General features: G+C 35.3%; 1 protein-coding gene across 1 annotated transcript in view; it reads left to right on the top strand.

Moving 5' to 3' along the window:
* GUCY1A2 (guanylate cyclase 1 soluble subunit alpha 2) overlaps positions 1-22156 on the top strand; it is a 324528-nt gene that overhangs the window by 223904 nt on the left and 78468 nt on the right. The window contains exon 6 of the mRNA XM_045837914.1: positions 3422-3565. Within this exon, the coding sequence (XP_045693870.1) occupies positions 3422-3565 (144 nt within the window). The remainder of the gene's footprint in view (positions 1-3421; positions 3566-22156) is intronic.

Genomic DNA, 22156 nt, shown 5'->3' with positions numbered 1-22156 from the left:
TTTCACTTTTGCAGTTCCCCATGAGGTGAAGTCAGCTGATTATTTTCAGTGGAATCCACCAAAATTTTCACATACACTTAATTCTGCTGAACATGTGTGGCCCTGAGAAGAGAAAAGAATGGAGCTTTAATGGAAGCTGTGTTACTAAGGTGTTTACACTTCTGTTAAGATTTTCAGGTTAAGATACTGAATATATCTGCAAGGAGAGAAAACTTCACACAGATATATTGCCTACACTTTGTACAGACACCTGGGTATTTGAAAAAATTTAAACTGTTACCCATTCATTACTCACTAGTTCTATTTACCAAATATTTCTGGCTCTTCTATGGGCATAAGTTTTGTTGCATTTTCCCATCACATTTACACACTAGCATAGCCACGTGGCTTGCTTTAATGAATAAAACTTGAGAAGCTACTCATGTCACATCTGGGAAAAAGCTTTAAGAGCTAGTATATGATTTGCCAGAACCTCTTTTCCTCTGCCCTGACAACCAGCTCCAGGTGAGGAGGTTCTACTAGCCTTGTTCCTGGGGTGAAGAGACATGGCACAGTGTCTCTCACCTCTGCCCCAGTCTTTTGACCCATGTGAATGTGTAGTACACATGGATCAGAAATAAACTCTTGTTATTTTAGGTCATTACGATTTGGAGGTCATATTGTTACTACAGCATAATCTAACCTAGAACAGTAGAAACAACATCTTTTAGATTTTTTTTTTTTGTATTTGGGCGTTCATAAATAATTGTGAGAATGTTATATCTTACTTAGGGCCCTTCTTTTTTTATATTTATTTTTTGTTGTTCAATTATAGTTGTCCAAATTCCACCTCCCCAGTGCTTTTCCCTGCCCCACCTACCCGCTCCCATTCAATTTCCTCCACATTGTTCTTGTCTGTGGGTCCTTTGTATACATGTTCCTTGACTTGACCTTTCCCTTTCCCCCATTATCCTCCTCCCCTTTCCCCTCTGGTTACTGTCAGTTGGTTCTCTATTTCCATGTCTCTGGTTCTATTTTGCTTGCTTGTTTGTTTTGTTGATTAGGTTCCACTTATAGGTGAGATCATATGGTATTTATGTCTTTCACCACCTGGCTTATTTCACTCAGCATAATGTTCTCCAGTTCCATCCATATTGTCGCAAAGGGTAGGCATTCCTTCTTTCTGCTGCATGGAATTCCATTGTGTAAATGCACCACAGTTTTTTGATCCACTCATTTACTGATGGGCCTTTAGACTGTTTTCAGCATTTGGCTATTGTACATTGTGCTGCTATGAATATTGGGGTGCCTATGTTCTTTTGAATTGGTGATTCAGGATTCTTAGGGTAAAATCCCAGCAGTGGAATTGCTGGGTAAAAAGGCAGTTCCATTTTTAGTTTTTTGAGGAAATTCCATACTTAAACAATGGGCAAAGGACCTGAACAGACACTTCTCCAAGGAAGGCATACAGAGGGCCCATAGACATATGAAAGAAAGGGCCATTCATTTTTTTGATGTCTATTTCTTGATGCTTGATTCTGTTTTTTCCAATTGCTATCCTGACTTCAAATATTTTCAAACTAAATATTGTAAAATCTTATGTGATCATATGGATTTAATGTGAATTTGTTATATTGTGCACATACTTATCTTGCACTTCATTAGATTTATGTGTTATATCAACTGATAACATGCTGGTCCATCTTCTTACACTATTATATTACATACTCCTACAGAGAAAGCATAGCACATAACTAAGCTTTATTCTTTTGGTACAATTTCTAGAAATACATATTTGGTGGAACTCAATAAACTTTTGCTGAAAAGGTAATGGAGAGAATGCTGCTGAGGAAAATGCTGACAATAGGGATTTCAAAGAGATCATGCTCCAGGAACATGAATGTTCAGAGTGACTGTGAAGCCATTCAGTTTATACAAATAAGTGACTGCTTATGTGTCCTAATATCTGAAAATCAAAAATCAGTTTGAAAGTGTTATAGATTTTTAAATCTTGTAGAAATACAAAAGGATGAGATAAATGTGAGAATTAGCAAAGGATTTTGTATTTCTAGAAGAGGATGGTAAATGACCACACATTAGACATTTGTTATTTGCTGGGTATCTTTCTCAGTGGAAATTCTATGGGGGAGGTATATTTTAGTCTTTGGAATAAACCTTTGCAAACTCACATTGCATTGTCTATTATTCCTACCGTATGATTTTATTTCCTTTTTTCCCATCAGAAAACAGGTCTTGAAGTGAAAGTTTTGAACTTCACCACACGTCTGAGGCTATTGGAATAATTTTTTTATGTGTATTTCCTTATAGGATTCTGATGAGCAAGTGATAATTTTAGCATTCCTAGTCCCATGAGCTTCTTAAGTATTTTCATTATATTGTCTCAATTAGTGGTCACAGAATGTAATGCAGTACGACTTATGCAGTTCATTGTAATTAAACTGCATTATATGTAATGCAATTTATTTATTCATTTGGTAGATGTTTGTTAAATATCTGTATTTTAGCCCTATAAATACAGAGATGGAAAACACATGGTCTTGTTTTTAAAGAGATCACGTTGTAATTGGAAGTACATATTGATTATACATTAATACATATTGATTATGAAATATGTATTATGAAAGCTATAGCAAAGGGATGTGGAAAGTGCTGAAACAGAATAGAAGGATGAGGATTTGATCTACTATGAACTAATAGATGGCCAAGGAGGGCTTCAAAGAAAAAGTGATATTGAAATTGAGCATTTTATACAATATTTCATCACTTTGTTCTAATTAAAATATTAGAATGCTTGAGGATTTTACCATTATATTTACTTTGGATAACAAGTGAACTTTCCTCTCAAAATAAGATGTATTTAATTTTTATGCTATATTCTATACTTGGGAATTTGCGGGTTTTAACCTGGGGTAAATATTTAAAATATTGAATAAAAGTAATGGCAATTCAGAATGGATGCTGACCATAGAATTAGAACATGATCAGATAAAGACTCTGGCAGTGCCTGCTAACTTTTTAATTGTAGGGTTATGGATGGATTCTTGCACACCAATTTCTCATCTCTTAAGAATAACTAATACTGAAGATTTAAAGAAGATGAGAGGGTGGCTTTGAAAAAGGCTATCTTTTAGAAATTTCCCAGGTAAATTTCACAGATGATAATTTTTTTATATCTCAGTTGTTCTGTATTTCAATGATGATCCATGGTGATAATGCTGATGAACAGCCCCAGAGTGAGATGTCAGTATTTGGCTGCGGCTGTTTGCAAACTCTGCTGTGATTACACTCAGTTGTCTAATTGCTTAATTTATCGATGTTTTGCTGACATGTTTTTCAGCAATGTTTGTGATTGCAGAAAATTAATCATTTCTATTCTGGCTCATTATCATATGTTTGCATTTAATTTGTCTGATTGCTGCAGGTGGAAACAATAGGTGATGCATACTGTGTTGCTGCAGGACTCCACAGGAAAAGCCTCTGCCATGCTAAACCCATCGCTCTGATGGCTCTGAAGATGATGGAACTTTCAGAAGAGGTGCTGACACCTGATGGAAGACCAATTCAGGTCACTCTCAACATATAATTTGAGTAGAAATGCATGTTTTACTGAAGGAAGCAAGAAATTCCCTTGTGAATTCTACATACTGTAACTTACAGATCTAGATAAGTTGGGTGTACGGGGAGGATGGGGAACAGCTAGAGGTGACTCATAGATCCAGGAGAAGAAAAAATGATGTAAAATAAGAAAAGGTGTGTGGATGGCAAATTACCATGGAGGAGAAAAAAGGAGCTAAAGGGTTAGACCAAGGAGAAGAACTTGCTTTTAATAACCAAGTCACCAAATCCAAGTAAGAATGATGGTAAGAATCAGAGTCTGAGAAATAATCCAAAAAATGAGAAACAAAGAAGCAAGGAAATGGAAGGCCTGAACAACTGCCTGTGGGTAGTGTACAGGTCTTCCTCATGAAGCCTCAGGCCTCAGGATGGCTTCCACAATTTTTCTGTGATAGAGTTCGAAGGTTGAAGCCCAATAACTGAGGCAGCTTTCAAAGGGGAAAATGTAACCTCTGGTGTGTTGTCCTCTTTTTGGTACTGATGGCTGTCTGCAGTCTGGGGTCTGCCTGGTCACATAGCTATAGTTTTGCTGTAACCCGATAGGTCCCAGATGTGTTGTTGCTATGAATCCTTATAAACCAGAAATCTTGTATTTGGAGAAGTAACCTGGAATTTAAGGGAGACCTTTTATACCAACACACTATATGTTAAAAATTACAGAAAATAAAGCCTTAAAATGTGAGTATATTTCTAGTTCTGGCATTATGGAAAATTAGATAACCCTGAGTGTCCCTAATGATTGATTTATTAAAATGCAGGGTTAAGTAAAAATTTTTTAAAGACTGTTAAGCACAAAACAAGTTATAGAGAAAAAAGAAATGTGACAATCACATTTTGGGTACAGAGCGAAGAAAATTTAAGTGGTGAATTTAAATTAAGCACTCTGTCATTAACAGTGATAGTAGGAAACTAGGAAACACTATTTCCTCCCTGGAGGAAGACAACTTCAATCTCATCTTCAACAAATTTCCACACATAGTGTGCGCTGGAAAATCAGTGGCTCATACTCAAAGGAAAGTAACATAAAACAAGCAAACAAAGAAAAAAACACACACAGGAAAGCAAGTACTATAGCTAAGAGCCCATAGAAACAGTAGATGAGAAAAACAGATCTAGAATGTTATCATCTATCAACAGTTTTGGGCAGAATCAAAATGACAATGCTTAGTATAATTAAAGTGATAAAAAAGAAATTTTAAAATGTGAGGCAGAAACAGTAGATTTGAAAAAGAACCAGAGAACTTGTAAGCAATCAGCATAATACTTAGAAAAAAAGGAGCTCAGTGGATGCGTTTAAAAGCAGATTAGATACAGCTGAAGCAAAAATTAGGACACTGAAAGTTAGAACTGAAGAAATTACTCAAAATTAAGTTCATAGTATTAAAAGTGGGAAAATATGAATCAGAGAATATAAAATGTAAAATATGGAGGAATCATGGAGGAGAAAGTGAGAGGATATAATATATTTTCAATTGGGGTTTCAAATGGAGTTACTAGAGGGAATACAAAAAGCAAATATTTTGGAACTATTAAAAGACATTAATCAAGTCTCAGTAATAGTAATTCTAAATAATGGGTTAAATGTGAAAGATCATACTATAAAATGACAAATTTATAGTTAAGATTTTTTGACTTTTAAATTTTACTTTGTTGTTCAAGTACAGTTTTCTGTCTTTTACTCCCATCATAGCCCATCCCCCCCAGCCATCCCCACCTCCCTCCTATTTCCACCCCCCCAAATTTTGTCCATGAGAACTATTTTTTTTGCAAATAGTTATGTTAAAAATGTTCAAACACAAAAGAAAATATTATAAATTTTACTACATTAAAATTAAAACCCTCCTGCTTATCAGAGAACACCTACAGAAAATAAAAAGACAATCACAATGTAGGAGAATTTTTTTGTAACATCTTTAACCAATAAAAGTATCTTTGGCTAATCTTATCAGTAATCAGATTAATATTTATTGATAATCCTATACTCTCTCACCTACTAGTTTGGCACAGTTTTGAAAGTCTTGCAGTATTACTGTTGGGGAGGATATGAAACAATAGGAAATTTCATACACAGCTGGTGGGATTACAAATGGTATAATGTCCTTGGCATTAACTAGTTAGTACATTTTACTTTGTGCCTTTCTTACAACCCAGCGATCCCTCTCCTAGATGTTTGCCTCAGGGAAATACTTGTGCATGTGTGGCAGAAGTCACACACAAGATTATTCACAGCAATACTTTTCATAATATTCTCAAATTAGAAATAACTGAAATATCCACTTAATAGAATGGATAAACTATGATATATTTGTGCCTTGGAATCCCATACAGTTGGGCAAATGAATGACTTTAGCTATTGATATCAACATGGATGAATGCCAAAAACATAATAGTGATTTAAAAAAAGCAAGTCATAGTGGTATACTGTAGTATTATTGCATTTAATTAAATTCAAAAACTTGGAAAATTGAGAATACATGCTATTTTTCCATCAGTGATGGAAAAAGTTAGGAAAGAAAAAGAATAATCAATACAAAATTCAAGATGGTGCTTAACTCCAAATGAAAGAAAGATGATGGCAACAGGGGAAATGCAATAGGGAAAGTGGATGTAGGGGTCATAGTGCAGAATTATTCATTTTACTACTATTCTTTAATGTGCACATACATATTTACATTTGAAAAAATTTTAAAGTGTAAAGACAAAGACTCCCACCAGTGGTGAAAATAAAAAGTCATGGACCATTAAAAAAAGTCTAGTTTAAGTCAGGACATAATTATCTACTTAGTCAAGTGTATGAACGACACTTCAAATACTGTCAGGAAAAACAAGTAAAAGGAAGGTGTCTCAGATCTGCTGCAAAGTGAAAATCTACACATTCCACATTGAATGTATAAATTCTGTTCTTAAATTTTCAAGACTCCCAGCTGGGCAGTGTTATCATTTCGGATGGTCTTTCTATGTTGAATTTTATTTTATAGGAGATACAATGTTTGTATTGACTCATCATTGTCAAAGCAAACTTAAATTACCAAATAACAAAACCAGGGAAATGTGTTTTACAGTATGCTGTAAATATATCATCTGTATTTCCATTTGTGGGATACAAAATTACCTCTGTCTTATGAATTAGATAGTTTTATTAAATCAGAAGGGGGATGTCCATAATGATTTAAGAAGAATGCAGAAAGAAAATTCAAAATTATACCACCTTAGTAATTTTAGTTTCTTATTAATTTCTATTATCTGTATGGTTTGGGATTTTTTGCTAATATTAATTTGGTTTTCAGTTGGCTTCTAACTTGGTGCTGTGGGAACACCTCTAAATTTATTGAAGGAATCATTAAAAATGCTTGGGTGTTATATTAGAATTGGTATGTGAACTGTTTATTATTTTCTTAAAACTGTCCAAATTCTAAGCTATATAAAATTTAAGCCATTTGAGTTACAATAATTGCTCAAAACTTCCCAAACCTCTCAAATTTTGAAAAATAAATGGATAATTTGTATGTGACATAAAATTTCTCCACTTGTCATGGTGAGCAATTGGAAACTGGATTTTCATTTATAGTTCTTTGCAAATGATCGGTAATGTCCTTGAACCCTTAACTGTAGAATTGACTAGGTTAACTTTTTAATTAAAAAGAAAAATAGAAACTATAGCATTTCATTTCTTCAGTTCATAATACCAAGCAAACTACTTTTCTATAAGTACTCTAATGAAACTCAGAGGATAGGTCTAGACTGTATTTACAAAGTATAATACACAAATATGCTCCATTTATATGATTAATTCTAAAAATTCAGCCCAAAGTGACTTTAGTTAAAATTGCTTTTAAAAATAGTAATTAAGAACTTCTTGTATTTTATCAATATGATGTTTATTCTGTTGGCTGAATATATGGAAATGTTAGCATTAGCCTATCCCATCTTTCCCCTCTCCAGAAGAAATCTGATTTTCTTATATCTTAAACAATAGACAACTGAAAAAAAAATAAAATCAGATGCTCTCTCCTTTGTTTTAACTATCTATATTGTGATTTCCTTGGAAAATTATATAATTTCATGCTGTTCATTAACTTAGGAACCTAATCTTACCACAGTATTTTAAAATAGAGTCTTTAGTGCTGAAAGACTAACTTTTACTAATAATTTACTACTCTTTGATTAAAATAACAAAACATTTGTTACTATTTGTGCTTTTTGTGTTTAAAAAAAATAGTGAAGGGCTCTGGCTAAATAATACCATTAGTTAGAGTGTCATCCCGATTTGCCAAGGTTGTGGGTTTGATCTCTAGTCAGGGCACATACAAGAATCAACCAATGAATACAGAAATACCACATTTTGCCATCTATAATGTGCTCCCATGCATAACATGCACCTACATTTTCATGAGCATTATTCATGGGATTATTATGTCTATGGTATATAATCATTATACCATGTAGAACGCACACCCTTATTTTTCCCTCAAAAATTTGGCCCAAAACATGTGCATTATACATGGCAAAATATGGTAAGTGGAACAACAAATGTCACTCTCTCCTTCCCTTGTTCCCTCCCTCACTCTCCCCTTCTCTCTCTCTCTCCCCCTTCCTCTCTCTCTCTAAAATCAATAAATACAAATAAAAAACTAAGTAGTAAGGAAAGGAATCTGAGTTGAGGACTGACTAGAGTATGTCATTAAACACATAGTAGAAAGACAAGTAACATTTTCATGATTTAAAGCTTTTGAAGAAGCCTGAGTTACTGTATCCAGATATCTAAGTTTTACTTCTAGGTTTTAGATTTTTAAAAATATTTTCACTGAATTTCATTACATAAGCATATAAAAGCAAATTATCTTCATTAGTTCAGAGAACAGTAGATTTTATATAATGAGGCAATTACAGAGATTGTGAAATAGAGTTTAAAAAACACTATGTGATCATATTGTAATACTAACATGTTTAGCAATCTCAATTGCAAATCAGGAAAATGCTATGAATTTCTTCTTACTGCCTAGTTCAAAGGCAAGAATATTAATGTATAATTTATATGTACTGTAACACATTAAATTCTAGCTCCTTAAGCCTCAAGTAAGTCTTTTAGTGAGTTTACAGGATTTTTGGAGATTATGAAATAAATGTGTTCCAATTAATTTAAAAATAGTTGTTATTTATAAAGGAAATCTGATGTTATTTTAATATTTGAAGGGATTTTCTATTTGCTAATATTGCAATGCTTAATTAAACTCATCAGAGAACAGCCCAAGATTGTATTTATAAAAGTGTTTGATAATTTGGATTAAGTCTCTGTGATTCTCTGATAATTGTTTATTTACAAAATTCTAATTAGTATTTTTTACCCTGAAGTGTGTATTTTTGTTTGAAATGTTCTACTCTTGAATGTATATCTAAGATGGTAAACCTAAATAACCAGAAAAAAAATGCAAATACATTCTATGAACTCACTGTTAACATACTGAGAGCCTAGTTATCCTTACTTCTCATGTTTATGCTATAAACATGTTAATTACTTTTAATCTCCTAAATAATGTACATAGTGGCATTTTTAGTAAATCATTGTTTCAATACAGCAATAGTATACAAAGATACTATATAATGTTACTGGTAAAATTTATGGCAAAATATATTTCTAATTGATTTACTCTAATAGTGGATTTACTTTATCCAAGAAATATGTTTGTTTTTAAAAATAATATATTTAAGTATTTTTTCAGTGAGAGTTTACCAGTAGCTAAGGAGACAACAGATTCTTTTGTATTTTGCTTCTGTTTAATTACCAGAACTTAAGTCTATATATTCTCTTCAGATCTGTCTTCTAACTCACTAATACTCCCCTCAATCATTCATGAAAATCATCTGTTAAGCACATCTATTTAGTACTTAATGTCGCTTATAGTAGTTTATAGTGTTTTAAGTTTTCATTTATCTGACAAATTTTTATATTGTTTTTATTTAACTATATCAGCTGTAGTTAAACTCTGCTTGATAAAACCATTCTCTAGAGCAGCGGTCCCCAACCTTTTTGGCACCAGGGACCAGTTTTGTGGAAAACAAGTTTTCCTCAGATGGGGTGGTGGGCAGGGGTGGCTTTATAGCCTGCCACCAGATGCAGCTTAATTGTCACTTGACACTCACTGACAGAGTTTTGATATGAGTCTGCAAGTGATTGATTTATTGTGGTCTCTGTGCAGTCAAACCTCTCTGCTATTGATAATCTGTATTTGCACCCATTCCCCAGGGCTAGCATCACTGCCTCAGCTCCGCCTCAGATCATCAGGCATAAGATTCTCATGAGGAGCCTGCATCCTATATCCCTGGCATGTGCTATTCACAGAAGGGATTGCCCTTCTATGAGAATCTGATGCTGCCACTATTCTGACAGGAGGCGGAGCTGTGTAATGTGAGCCATGGCCAGTGGCTGTAAACACAGATGAAGCTTCTCTTGCTTGACTGCCACTCGCCTCCTGCTGTGCAGAGGTTCTCAACAGAGTTGGAGACCCTTGTTCTAGAGCACATATGGTTTATTACATTTTTTATTCTTTCACTTAATTTTTAGTCATGTTACTTGTCTCCTGGGTGCCTAACTATGTTTTATTTTGAATGTTGGGGATTATGCATTAAAAATTATAGAAATAATTTGAGACCTAGAATGATGTTACCACCTCTGTAGGGAGATTTTACATGTGCTTCTGGCCTGAATTGCTGGGAGCTCTAGCCATCAACACTGGGTTCAGTCTCTATGAGGAGAAATTTAGTTCTGCTTCTCCTTATGTTGGTGGTATTGCCCTTATACCTGGGGTGTTGCCTGTCAGGGCCCCATCTCAAAGTGTAGAGGGTTTCCCAAGGCCTCCCCCTTGGCAGTCCTTGCTCCTGTAGTTCTGTGAGGAGCTAAAATTATTTGTCAAAGTAATTATTGTCAAAAATTACTGCTCATTTTCTCTCCATCTCAGTCCCTTCTGAAGTCAGACAATGCCAATAGTGGACAAGCACACTCAGATTAGTGCTTCCCTCTTTCCAGGTTTATCTTTTCCTGTGTTTCACAGGAACTGCAAATCTTTTATTGCTCTGTGAGTTGACCTGCAGAGGGTTGATTGAGTTATGTAATTTGCTTTTACTGGAAATGGCTGTTTAACGTGATGTATATTTTTATGTGCTTTATCTTACTAACAATGAGTCATCCTTACCAATCTACATTTATGTCTATTTTCAACCCAAGTCACAGATGAAATTATCTTTAAATGGAAAAGACAGAAACACGTATTTAGACTATCTACTGCAAAAAATAAGAAATAACTTCTATTGAAGCGCATAAAGGTATTCCAGGCAGTTACTATTCCAAGTTCTTTCCATGGAATTACTCACTTAAGTCTCACAAAAATCCTATGAGGGAACTATTGCCATTAGTTCCATTTTACAAATGAAGAAAATAAGACTAAAAATATAAAAAATAGCCAGAGCTCCTAATTGCTGCACTGTACAGACCTATTAAATAAAAGCATGCTAAATAAATTATATAATGTCAAAGTTTTCCTATTGCCTTTAGTAACTTATTATTCTAAAAAGTTAGACTTCCATGACTTCCATGGCTACAGTCTTCAAGAATATTTAAATTAATATTAGACATTCTCTTTAAGAGAATGGAAGTAATTTATTTTAGAGATATTCCACCCAAAGTGACTAATTTTTAAAAATTTTTTAAAGATTTTACTTATCTATTTTTAGAGAGAGGGAAAGGGAAGAAGAAAGAGAGGAAGGAAGTATGGTTGCCTCTCATTCACCCCCTACTGGAGACCAGGCCCACAACCCAGGCATGTGCCCTGCCTGGGAATTGAACCGGTGACCCTTTGCTTTGCATGCAAAGCAAATTCAATTCACTGAACCAGGGCTAATTTTTTAAACTAGAAATTAAGCGAGATAAGTTCATTTACATGTGTGAGAAGGGAATGGGTTCTATCCCACCACTATTTTGACAGTTAAGATCACCAGCCGGACTGCATTGGGGGCATATTAGCTATCTTTTCCCATTGTTCTTTCTCTGATTATTTTCCCATTTATTTATTTATTTTTTATTGTGGATTGTAATGCAGAAGATACATATTTCATAATGGTATATTATGTCTTTTTCCATAGGGTAATCCTTGAATTTAAAGATTGTATCTTATATTCTAGTTAATTACTCCTATGTATTGAATAAAACATTTCTTTTAGTGATAGAAGTACTCTTTCAGCATGGTACTGTAGAGCTGAGCTTTAATAGACAGAGCACCCTTTAAGGCCTTATATTAGAGTTCCTCTTTAAGGTGTCAGCATAATGATTCAATGCACAGTATTATATACATAATGAGTTATGTCGATGAGCTAGAATTCCATTACTAATTTATTTTAGCTTTTATATTTTATCATGACTAATTCTAATATCATCACAGGCTTTTAATCATATTTTCAGTCCATCAAAAAATAGTTTATCAGGCACACATTTCAAAAAGGCGCTGGCCTTGCTGAAGTGTTTTGTTATATTTGTCAGATTTTCCAAACAATTCTTTGTGAAGGTATTTGTGTTTTTTTGCTACATGAAAAAACATATCAATAATACATTAGTGAAAGGAAAAGGAAAAGCAGCAATGAAAGGAAAAGCTAATTGATTTGCATGACACTGGGCATGTAAAAATATGTAATCTCTCAGTTTGATTTTGTGTGGCAGTCTTCACACTTTCACATTTCAGAGGAGTAATGGATTTTTAGTGGAGACATGATTTAAATATTTTATACAGTTTCCCTGTTAAATAAAATCTTCATGGAGTAAATATTCCTAAAGATGTTATAATCTACTTTATTTATTGTAGCCTGTCTCTGGAGAGCATCCCCTTCCCCTTGCCCCTCCCAAGAATATTTGTGCAATGTCCTAACAAAGGGTTAAAAGTTATATTAGTAAAGGCATTTATTTTTTATTTGAATCTTGTGTGGTGTGCTTTAGAAGTATGAAGCCTCCAGATAGTTAGGTAGCTCATTTTTATTTATCTGACTTTTATGTAAAAAATAAAAATCTCTGCTTTGCCAATACTCCTTTCTAAGGAGACTTGAAGATAGGATTCTACCAACCCATTTTAGGGGTAGTTTAGCCCATTCCCTTTTGGAATATGGTCCCTTTTTCTGGCATTATTGAGCAAGAGAGCTATTATCTCTTACTGCCAGTTTAACTTAATCTCTTTTGTGGCTAACAGTCATATGCACAAGTTAACTTTAGCAACTTGAATCTGACAATACCAAAAGTGATGGGAAAATAGCAAGATAGGTTAATTTGTAAGATAGTAATATGGTATTTGCATGCTAACCACACTGTTAGATTTTACATCTCTTGTCATTATGTCTTTGAGATTTACATCTTTGAAATTTTGTCTCAAAATCTCATACCTAGCTCCAAACAAAATTTTTAAAATTATTTCAAAGATAGTCAAAATCACCTATAACTTACCAACTAACCATAACCACACTATACACTTTTTGTATTTTCTTAAAAGATTTTTTCTCTGAATATAAAATTATATAGAAATAGAATATGCTGATTTGAAAAGTAGATCCTTTTAAATATTAAGTGGACTGCATTCAATTAAGTGAAGTTGTGAGACACTTTGTACCAAAGAGATGCATGCATCCTGTATGCAGGAGAGACTTGGTAAGGCCTAGGAAGCATCTTTCATTGTTATTAACTCACTTTGATTTTGTATTGTCCTGTCCCTACAATTGAATTTTTGAATCATTGAAAAGAAACTCTTTAATCAGCTGAGTTGCAAATGTGGTATGAACAATTCAATGTCACAAGTGCTTTTAAAAATCTGCTAAGCTTTGTGTTGATGTCATGTCAGGCATACAGTAATTGTCTGGGTTACTACTATAATATTCTTTATTTGGAATGTGGTTTCCTAGCAACTGTTGCTTTTTCCTAATGGCTGAATTGATTTCTGCACATTTGTAATGCTTTCTACTGCATCAGAAACTGTCATCTTGTATGCAAATGTCATAAGATCAAATTTACATGTAAATTCAATTCTAAGAAAGTCTTCTGCTTTATCACTTGCTGTTAATGTGTGTTCAAAGGTTAAACCAACCATAAAAATATAAAGTTAGTAAGACCTCAATAATTCAGACCTTACTCTTTGGGGAAATATGACAATTTAAACAACAATATCTGAAATACTTGCATATAGGTCCTAGTGGGAGACCTGTTGAAGTTGAAGTAACAGTTATTTTGATGGTCAAATGACTGCATAATTAGCTGATGGATAGGAAAATAGGTCCAGACTATGCATGGAATGTTACAGGGGATGAATGGCTTTTACTTCAGAGGTAGTTTGTTGTTCCTATTCAGATGAAGCCTGATTTGCATGACCCTGGCTGGAACCTTGCTAGGAGTGACTTTTACCCATTTGTTCAACAAATATTTTTGGATACATTCTGTCTTTTAGACAATTGGTTAGGTACTGGGGATGTAACAGAAAGCAAGTGGAATATGGCCCTGACCTTCCCAGAAATTACATTCTAATGAACTAGCACCTATAAATGACTGACATGTTTAGCAAGTGGAAATAAACACTTGGATTTTTCTCAGTAATGTTTCTTTCTTAATATTGGCATATTTTGTTAGGTTTTTGGAAACATTTGGCTGAGACTTTAAATTCTTCTTAGAATATTTAAGATGTTGTATATTCAGACCTACATTATTTTGGTGTGTGTAGACTTTGTATATATCTAGGGCATTTTGTAAATGTCTTTGTGAAGTTGAAAGACATTGAAAACCACCAACTCTGTGCCAGTGGTTGGTTTGATAGTTTATATATCATTTCATTTAATTTACACAACCCTATCGTGGTCACAAATGCAGTTTTTACATACTTTAAAGTTCAAGGAGCAAGACCTCAGTGGGTTAAAGAATATAAGTAAGATCATGGAAAAATAATAATATATATCTTACATCTTCTACATGTCAGCTTTGTGCCAGCTGTTTTATATACTTTATCTCTTTTCTCTGTTGCCCCCCAACACCCTGCTAAGTTAGTTTTATTCATCTTACATTGCATTTGAACAATTTGAGATTCAGAAGTTTACATAAGTTGACCAAGACTATCCAGCTATTCAACTGCAGAACTAATTTTGAACATGGATATATCTGCTTGAAAAAAAGACTGAGATCTTTCCATATACCAAACTAGTCAATACTTCACCAGAATAACCAGAGTGAAACTGTTACCTGAATACTGTACAAGAGTTGCTTCTCATAAGTGTTTACTATGTGCCAGGCATCATGCTAAGCTAGAATGTGTACACACACTCCCTCCTCCTTGCTCTCTTTCTACACACACACACACACACACACAAACAGTTAATTTGCTTACATTTATGTGTGTTAAGCATATTTTAATATTTGTGGTATATGTATATACCTCATAGATACTATGTTTTTCTGTACATATATACCTGTGATCAAGTTTAATTTATAAATTAGGCAATTTCATGGATAGAAAATTTGTTCTTACCATAGATCTTAACAACCTCCTTATTAAGTCCAAAACTTTTACCTTTTTACCTAAAGAAAGCCCCTTACAGGTTCTCTCTGGCATATCTGAAGTACTAATATCACTACTTTCATGCTCTGGGGTCATTATCTAGTAAAATAAGTGTTACTTGAACACAAGCATTGCAATACCGTGACAGCTGATCTGATAACAAAAATGACTACTGCGTGACTAAAGGGTGGGTAGCAAGTACAACGTGTATACACTGGACAAAGAGGTGATTCACATCCCAGGTGGGATGTAGTATAACATAAGGTTTCATTATGCTAGTCAGAACAGCTCACAATTTAAAAGTTATGAATTGTTTATTTTGGGAACTTTTCACTTAGTGTTTTCAGGAGATAGCAGATAACTGAAAACTGGGAAAGTGAAATTGCAGATGAGGCAGGGACTAATGTATGTATTGCATGCTATTGTGTAAGCCTTAATATAATCACGGATCATGAATCAGTTGTTATCCTTATTTTTCTTTTAAGATTTTATCTATCTATCTATCTATCTATCTATTCAGTTTTAGACAGAGGGGAAGGGAGGAAGAAGGAGAGAGAGAAACATCGATGTGTGGTTGCCTCTCACACGCCCCCTGCTGGGGACCTGACCCTCCACCCAGGCATGTGCCCTGACTGTGAATTGGACCCACAACCCTTTGGTTCACAGTTCGGTGCTCAGTCTACTGAGCCACACTAGCCAGGGGTGTTATCCTTCTTTTTTTTTTTTTTAAATAATAAAGCCAAGACTGAGAAGATTAGGGAACTTATTGTCAAAATAAGAGTAAATAGGTAAATAAGACTAAGAGTAGATTCAGAATAGGAATTCAAATCTTACTTTCAAGTCCATGCTCTTAACCACTACCTTACTCTGCCTCCTACAATGTGATTATAACATACAATTTCTAATCTTATGACTAAGTTAATAATTTTAATTTGCCTTGAAAAAAATTACTGCTTTTCTCTCTTTTTTAAGAAAGGAATATTCAGTGTAATAGCAGGGCAATGACTTGAAGGCATCCTAATCTTTGGCAAACTCTATTGATTATACTATACATGGAGATGTTGAAATAATGAGAACAATTATGCCTGCATTTAAAAGTAGGATCCAAAACTTGGTAATTTTAAAAATTTCAACATTTCTAAAGAAAAAAATAAGTTGGGAATAATGTTGAAATATAAACTTTTGTAATATTAGCTTCTTACAAAACAAAGAAGATATGATCTCTTTGTGGCAGTAATTCAAAACCAGGAAAACAGAGATTTAAAACTATAACTGAGAATCAAAAAAATGTTGCTCTTTAGGACATAGAATTTTCCAGATGGTATCAGTTGATTCTTTTGCATATTAAGTTATCCAGGATTACTTTTATAGTAACCAAAGCACTGATTGGAAGTGAAAAATATAGGAAAATGGCTTGATCACTCAGCCAGCAAGCATTTACTGAATTCCTCTCATGTGCAAAACTATGTAATTAAGTCACAGACTAACTGCAGTAGTGCCAAATACTAATCTGCTTTTTTTTCTCGGTTCTTATTAAGTCAAAATTTTCTCTACACAATACCAAAACATCTGGTCACTTAAATCCATTCAGTCAAAAATTCAATCAACCACCTAGATTTTCAGACTCCAGGTTTCCATTCAACTTGTTTCCCTTGATTGTTAGTTCATCTGAAAGCTATGCCAAATAGTCAATAGCCTATGTTTAGACATTTCAGCATGCTTGACATTTTACCTAAGAAAACGTACAGATATGAACAAAAGAAAACAAATGGTGCGTTTCTCACAAGACTTCAGTCAACTGTTCCCACAGACTTGTGTGTTGTTCTCTGACTCCTATTCCTAATCTGTTTGCCTTCCTTTCTGAGTGTGTTTCCCCCATTCCTAGCCTACCTCACCCTCAGAATTTCCTTAGGTTTCTTTTCTCTCTCAGTTGCAGAAAAGTACTTGTCATTTTTCTATGGGCTACCTAAGAATTAATTACTCAAATAATCAAATAATATTGTTATGAGTAACACATGTAAAACTGTTGATAGTATATAATTCTGAAGAGCTTTTTGTACTTTTAAACCTGAAGTTTTAGATTTGCTTAAATTTTCCCTATGCGCATGAATTACTACTGTATGTACTCAGTTTTAGTATCAATGGGAGTTATACACACAGTGCCATCAAGGACTATTTTTCTTTCCTTTTGATAGGTGTCTATAATTTTAAAAACTCATAAACATAGTGTAAAAGTAAAGGAAGCACAAGCGCTCTCCTACATACTTTATAAGGAATACTGAGAAGACAGTGCCTAAAGCTGAACAGGGTAAAAATTTTTCTCAGCTGAAAATTGGCAGGAGCATCAAATCTATATAACGCAATTGTGCTGACAAGCACTTGGCCAGGAAAATTAGGGCTTCTAGAATAATGGTCAGAAAGAAAACTATACTGGCAGAAATTAATGTGAGCAAATTTCTGATTAATGACTCACAAATCGTCACTGTAAAAGTGAAGTGGGAAGGAATTGATATGAATTAAAAGATTTCAGCTCAGTCAGTGGGCCCTGAGTGGGGGAAGCTCAATACAGACAAGGACCAAAGCATCAGGGTACAGAGTCCATGGGTCAGCGGTTCCCTCATGCTCCAGCTCTGCTCAGGGCTACTAGCCTAAGGGCTTCTGGGGCAAAGTCTCCTTTCTTATCAAAATGGCAGCACCCAGCATGCTCCAAACAGAGCTCTGAGGTGGGGGTAAGAGCCTTCCCTGGAGAGTAAGTGAGCCTACCACTCTCCAGATTTTAAACATACTTCCTGGCAAGAGGTGGACCCAAGATGGCAGAGGATTAGATGGAACCTGCACAGGCATCCTCCTAGGACCAATCTGGAATTAAACCTAAATTACAGAAAAAGCATTGGGAATCAACAGCTAAACACTAGCTAGAGAGAAGCCTTATAACCATGGACAGACAGAAGAAACCAGTGCACTACAACAAAACTGGTATGAAGAGCAGAGGAGGAATGAGAGGGTTGGCTGGACTCGCACATGTGGCAGCTAAAGTCCTAGAGGGATATTTCAGTAGTCAGGGGGTTCCCCCAGAGAAGTGTGGAGCCTAAACCCAAGCTGGGCTCCCCAGCCTACAACATCAGAACTGGGAGAGGAACCCAAGTAACATAATAGCTGTGAAAAGCAGCAGGGTTTCTGTCCACCAGGAAGAGATGGATAGAGGTTCAGAGAGCCTCTTAAAGGTCAATTTCATTTACCCTGGGCTCCAGCAGAGGGATAGCATAGTGGACTAGAGACTCTTGAGGAGAATCTGGGGTTGGTGGCTCTCGGAGAAAACTGAAGGAACAGCCATTAAGATCCCTGTGCTGAGTCATTGCCCATACTGCAGTAGCCATCTTCCTCAGGTAGAGCACTCATCTCAAAGTAGCATCAGCCTGAGTGGAAGCAGTGGCCCTGCCCACAGTAAATACTCTGCCCCACCCTGTGGTACTTAAGCCAGGCTGCTGAGTACAGTTTAGGCTATATTAGTGATTAGTTTAACAACTGAGGCCAATCTCTAGATGCTCTGAGACTTTAGTTGATCCTCCCCTGGGGCTTGGTGCTGGTAAAAGCTGGCCTTGGTGCATAGTCTGTTTATTTTTGCACACACCCAGGCCCAGCAGAAGGATTGCAAGCTGTAGATTGCTGATAGCTCCAAACAGGTTGCCCAGGGCCTGTCATAGGCAGTGTTTGCCAAAGGACTGAAACAGAGTCTTTGCAGATCTATGGAGTACATAGAAACAAATACAAAAAAAAAAAAAAGGCAGCCACAAAGGGGAGACAAAGAAACAGACCCCAAATGGAAGAACAAGAGAGTTCTTTCCAGAAGAAGAACTAGATGAAATGGAAGCAAGCAATTTATCAGATAGAGAGTTTAGAGTAATGATTATAAGGACAGCATGAGAAAAGACATAGAAATCATTTAAAAAAGGATCAGTCAGAAATAAAGAATGCAATATTTGAAATGATACACAGGAAGGAATAAACAGGTTAGATGAAGCAGAGGATCGAATCAGTGATTTGGAAGACAAGGTAGAAACAAATGCCCAATCAGAGTGGCAAAAAGAAAAAACAATTAAAAAATGAGGGAGCTTAAGAAACCTTTGGGACAACATGAAGCATAACAACATCTGCGTCGTGGGAAATCCATAAGGAGAAGAAAGGAGGCAAGGGATTGAAAACTTATTTAAAAAAATAATGACTGCAAACTTCTCTAATCTGCTGAAGGAAAAAGACACATAATTCCAAGAACCTCAGAGAGCCCCAAACACATTGGACCCAAAAAGGCCTACAACAAGACATATTATAATTAAAATGGCAAGGCTTAAAGACAAGGAGAGAATCCTAAAAGCTGCAAGAGAAAAGCAGGTAGTTGCCTACAAGTGAGCATCAGTTAGACTGTTAACTGATTTCTCAACAGAAACATTTCAGTCCTGAAGAGAGTGGTGTGAAATACTTAAGGTAATTGAAAGCAAGGAATAAAACCTAGGCTACTTCACCCAGCGAGGCTATCATTTAGAATTGAAGGAGAAATAAGGAGCTTCCCAAGTAAGAAACAGCTAAAGGAATTTGTTTGTTAAAACTAAACCAGTGTTGCAACAAATGTGAAAGGGCTTGCCTTAAGAAGAGTAAGAGAGAAATAAACAGAGGTAAATAGTCTAAGAATAAAATGGCACTAAATACATATCTATCAATGAAACATTTTCTGAGGAACACACCTGTAAATGTAAAATATTAGAATTAGTTATATAAAAAATAGATCAAGGAATTAAATTTACTAGGTGGCATTTAGTCCAGGAAATAATTTCTTTAAGATAATTATTCAGCATTGGCAAATTTCTGCATTTAAATTTGTGTTCCTTTTCTGAGGCTCAAATATGTCAAATTATAACTGTTTTATTGGTCACAGGAATTATTTGCTGTTCTAGACATGTATGCTCAATAAATTGAATTAAATTTTACCAAGTGAAGAGAATTTTATTTAGTTGTTATGACATAGACAGTTATTATATCTTTGTATTACATAGTTTCTTTTCTCTGATCTTTTGATGTACAAGTCAATATTCTTTTATATTTTCAAAGTTTTTGCCATGTAATTTACCTGGTGTAGATACACTGACTTTTGGTATTTGTATAATTTGTAGTAGTCTCTATTCTTTTTATCTTATTTTTTCATGTTCCTCTTTCTCTAAATTTTCATATTCAGAATCATGTTACTTTGAAACATACTAAATGTATCCCATGCTCATATTTCACTACTATTCAAAACACAGATTAGTAATTTGCTAGCAAAGTATAATGAAATAAATTGGAGCTGCTTCATTATGAGAGTGTATATTATGAGGTTATGATATATTGTGAAGTCTTACTCTATGCAATGGAGCATTCTATGCTGTATTAAAACCACTTTTCACTATTTAGTTGTTATTGCAAGCTATATCCAAACATTAGTTTTTACAATTTTTCTTTTCTCATACTTTCTTTTTTAAGTCTAATTTGTGAAAATGCTCATCTTAATATTAAAAGGTAATACCCAGGGAAGCAAAAGTCATACTATATTTTAAAAATATAGACTTTATCAGAAGTCTAAGCATAATACATCAGCCATAAACCATTATGGCAAAGATTACATTTTATGTTTAGTGCTTCAAGGATTGTTTGTGCCTTTAAGTATTTGCTCCAAAATGACTTCTTTTAAGTTGGAAAACTTTGTTAGTGTGTTCAGGTAGATTGGTATTTTGATTCAAAACATTGTGTCAGGGAATCATGTTTCTATCCAGCTTTACAGCATTGTTTATGGCCAGTGAAGGCCAGATTCTAGAGCCAAATAAAGACTCCTGATGTTCTGTGATTTGCTGCTGCTGTCTGGTAAAGCAATAATGACTTTAAATTAAGCTTTCAGCTTTACTGAACTGGGGTAATGTTGCGCGTGGGTCACCGGCCAGCAGTGACCACGGAACGCTGTGGATGGCTCGACAATAAACACGCGAGAAATAACAACATGCACAGAGACAAACCAGTTTCTGTGGGGAAGTAGGGACAGAATGGCCACCCCCCCTAGTGGGGAGCGCCCTGATCCACCGTCCATACCTGCTTTTATTAGGCTCATTTTGCATAATAACTCAGGTAACGTACAATACTCATTAGGGGAAGTAAGGAATATATAAAACAAAGAACTCTGCCGGTCTATTGAGTTGGGGGGTCAAAGAGCTGTAAGGCTGAGGAACAAACTAGCTTCCTCCTAAGACCCTCCTCATTCAACTGAGAGCATTCTTGAACAAAGAAGGTTTCACAGTAATTTACATGTTCTTTCTTAGGCCTGATCACCCCGGGAAATCCGCACTTCCCAGTACCGAGCTGTACTTCCCCGTCATTGTTTCAGGCTTAGGTGGAGTGCGGGAACTAAGGCCACCGAGAGATAAGGAGATTTTCTTCTGGACGCTGAGAACTCAGACTTTGTCAAAGCCGAGGAATGAGGGTCCATCACCCCCTTTTGCTGCAGCCCCCCAAGTCCTTCTTTTGGGGGGCCTCCCAAAGTGATCGTGCCTGGCTTGGGTTGTTCCCCCGTGGGGAATCTTACCCGTCTTTGGCTAACCGACCAAGCTTTTTGGGGGTTCGGCAGCAGAAACAGCATTACTGCCAGGGAGATAAGCTTTTGTCTCCTTGCCGGCTCACGGTTCCAAGGGCGTTCCCTTAGCCTTAGCCTAGGCGGGGGTCTCAGTTTCTGATAGCAGTCAGGGCGGTTCCCAACAGGGTAAAATGCCTTTATTTTCTTGTTATAGTCTACTTCAGTCAGAACTAACCAGAGATAAATAACAAAAGGGTAATTATATAGAAGCTTAGGAAATTTAGTTATGAATAACAATTGGTAATTTTAAAATTTTAAAAGAAAATTTGAAGGACAACTCTCTCATAACACATTCAATAAAAGAGGTATAAAAAAATTATGTGAC

This window comes from Phyllostomus hastatus, unplaced genomic scaffold, assembly GCF_019186645.2.
Source record: "Phyllostomus hastatus isolate PE091 unplaced genomic scaffold, TTU_PhHast_1.1 phas_contig_113, whole genome shotgun sequence".
Taxonomy (NCBI): domain Eukaryota; kingdom Metazoa; phylum Chordata; class Mammalia; order Chiroptera; family Phyllostomidae; genus Phyllostomus; species Phyllostomus hastatus.
This window is presented reverse-complemented; position numbering and strand designations above follow the sequence as displayed.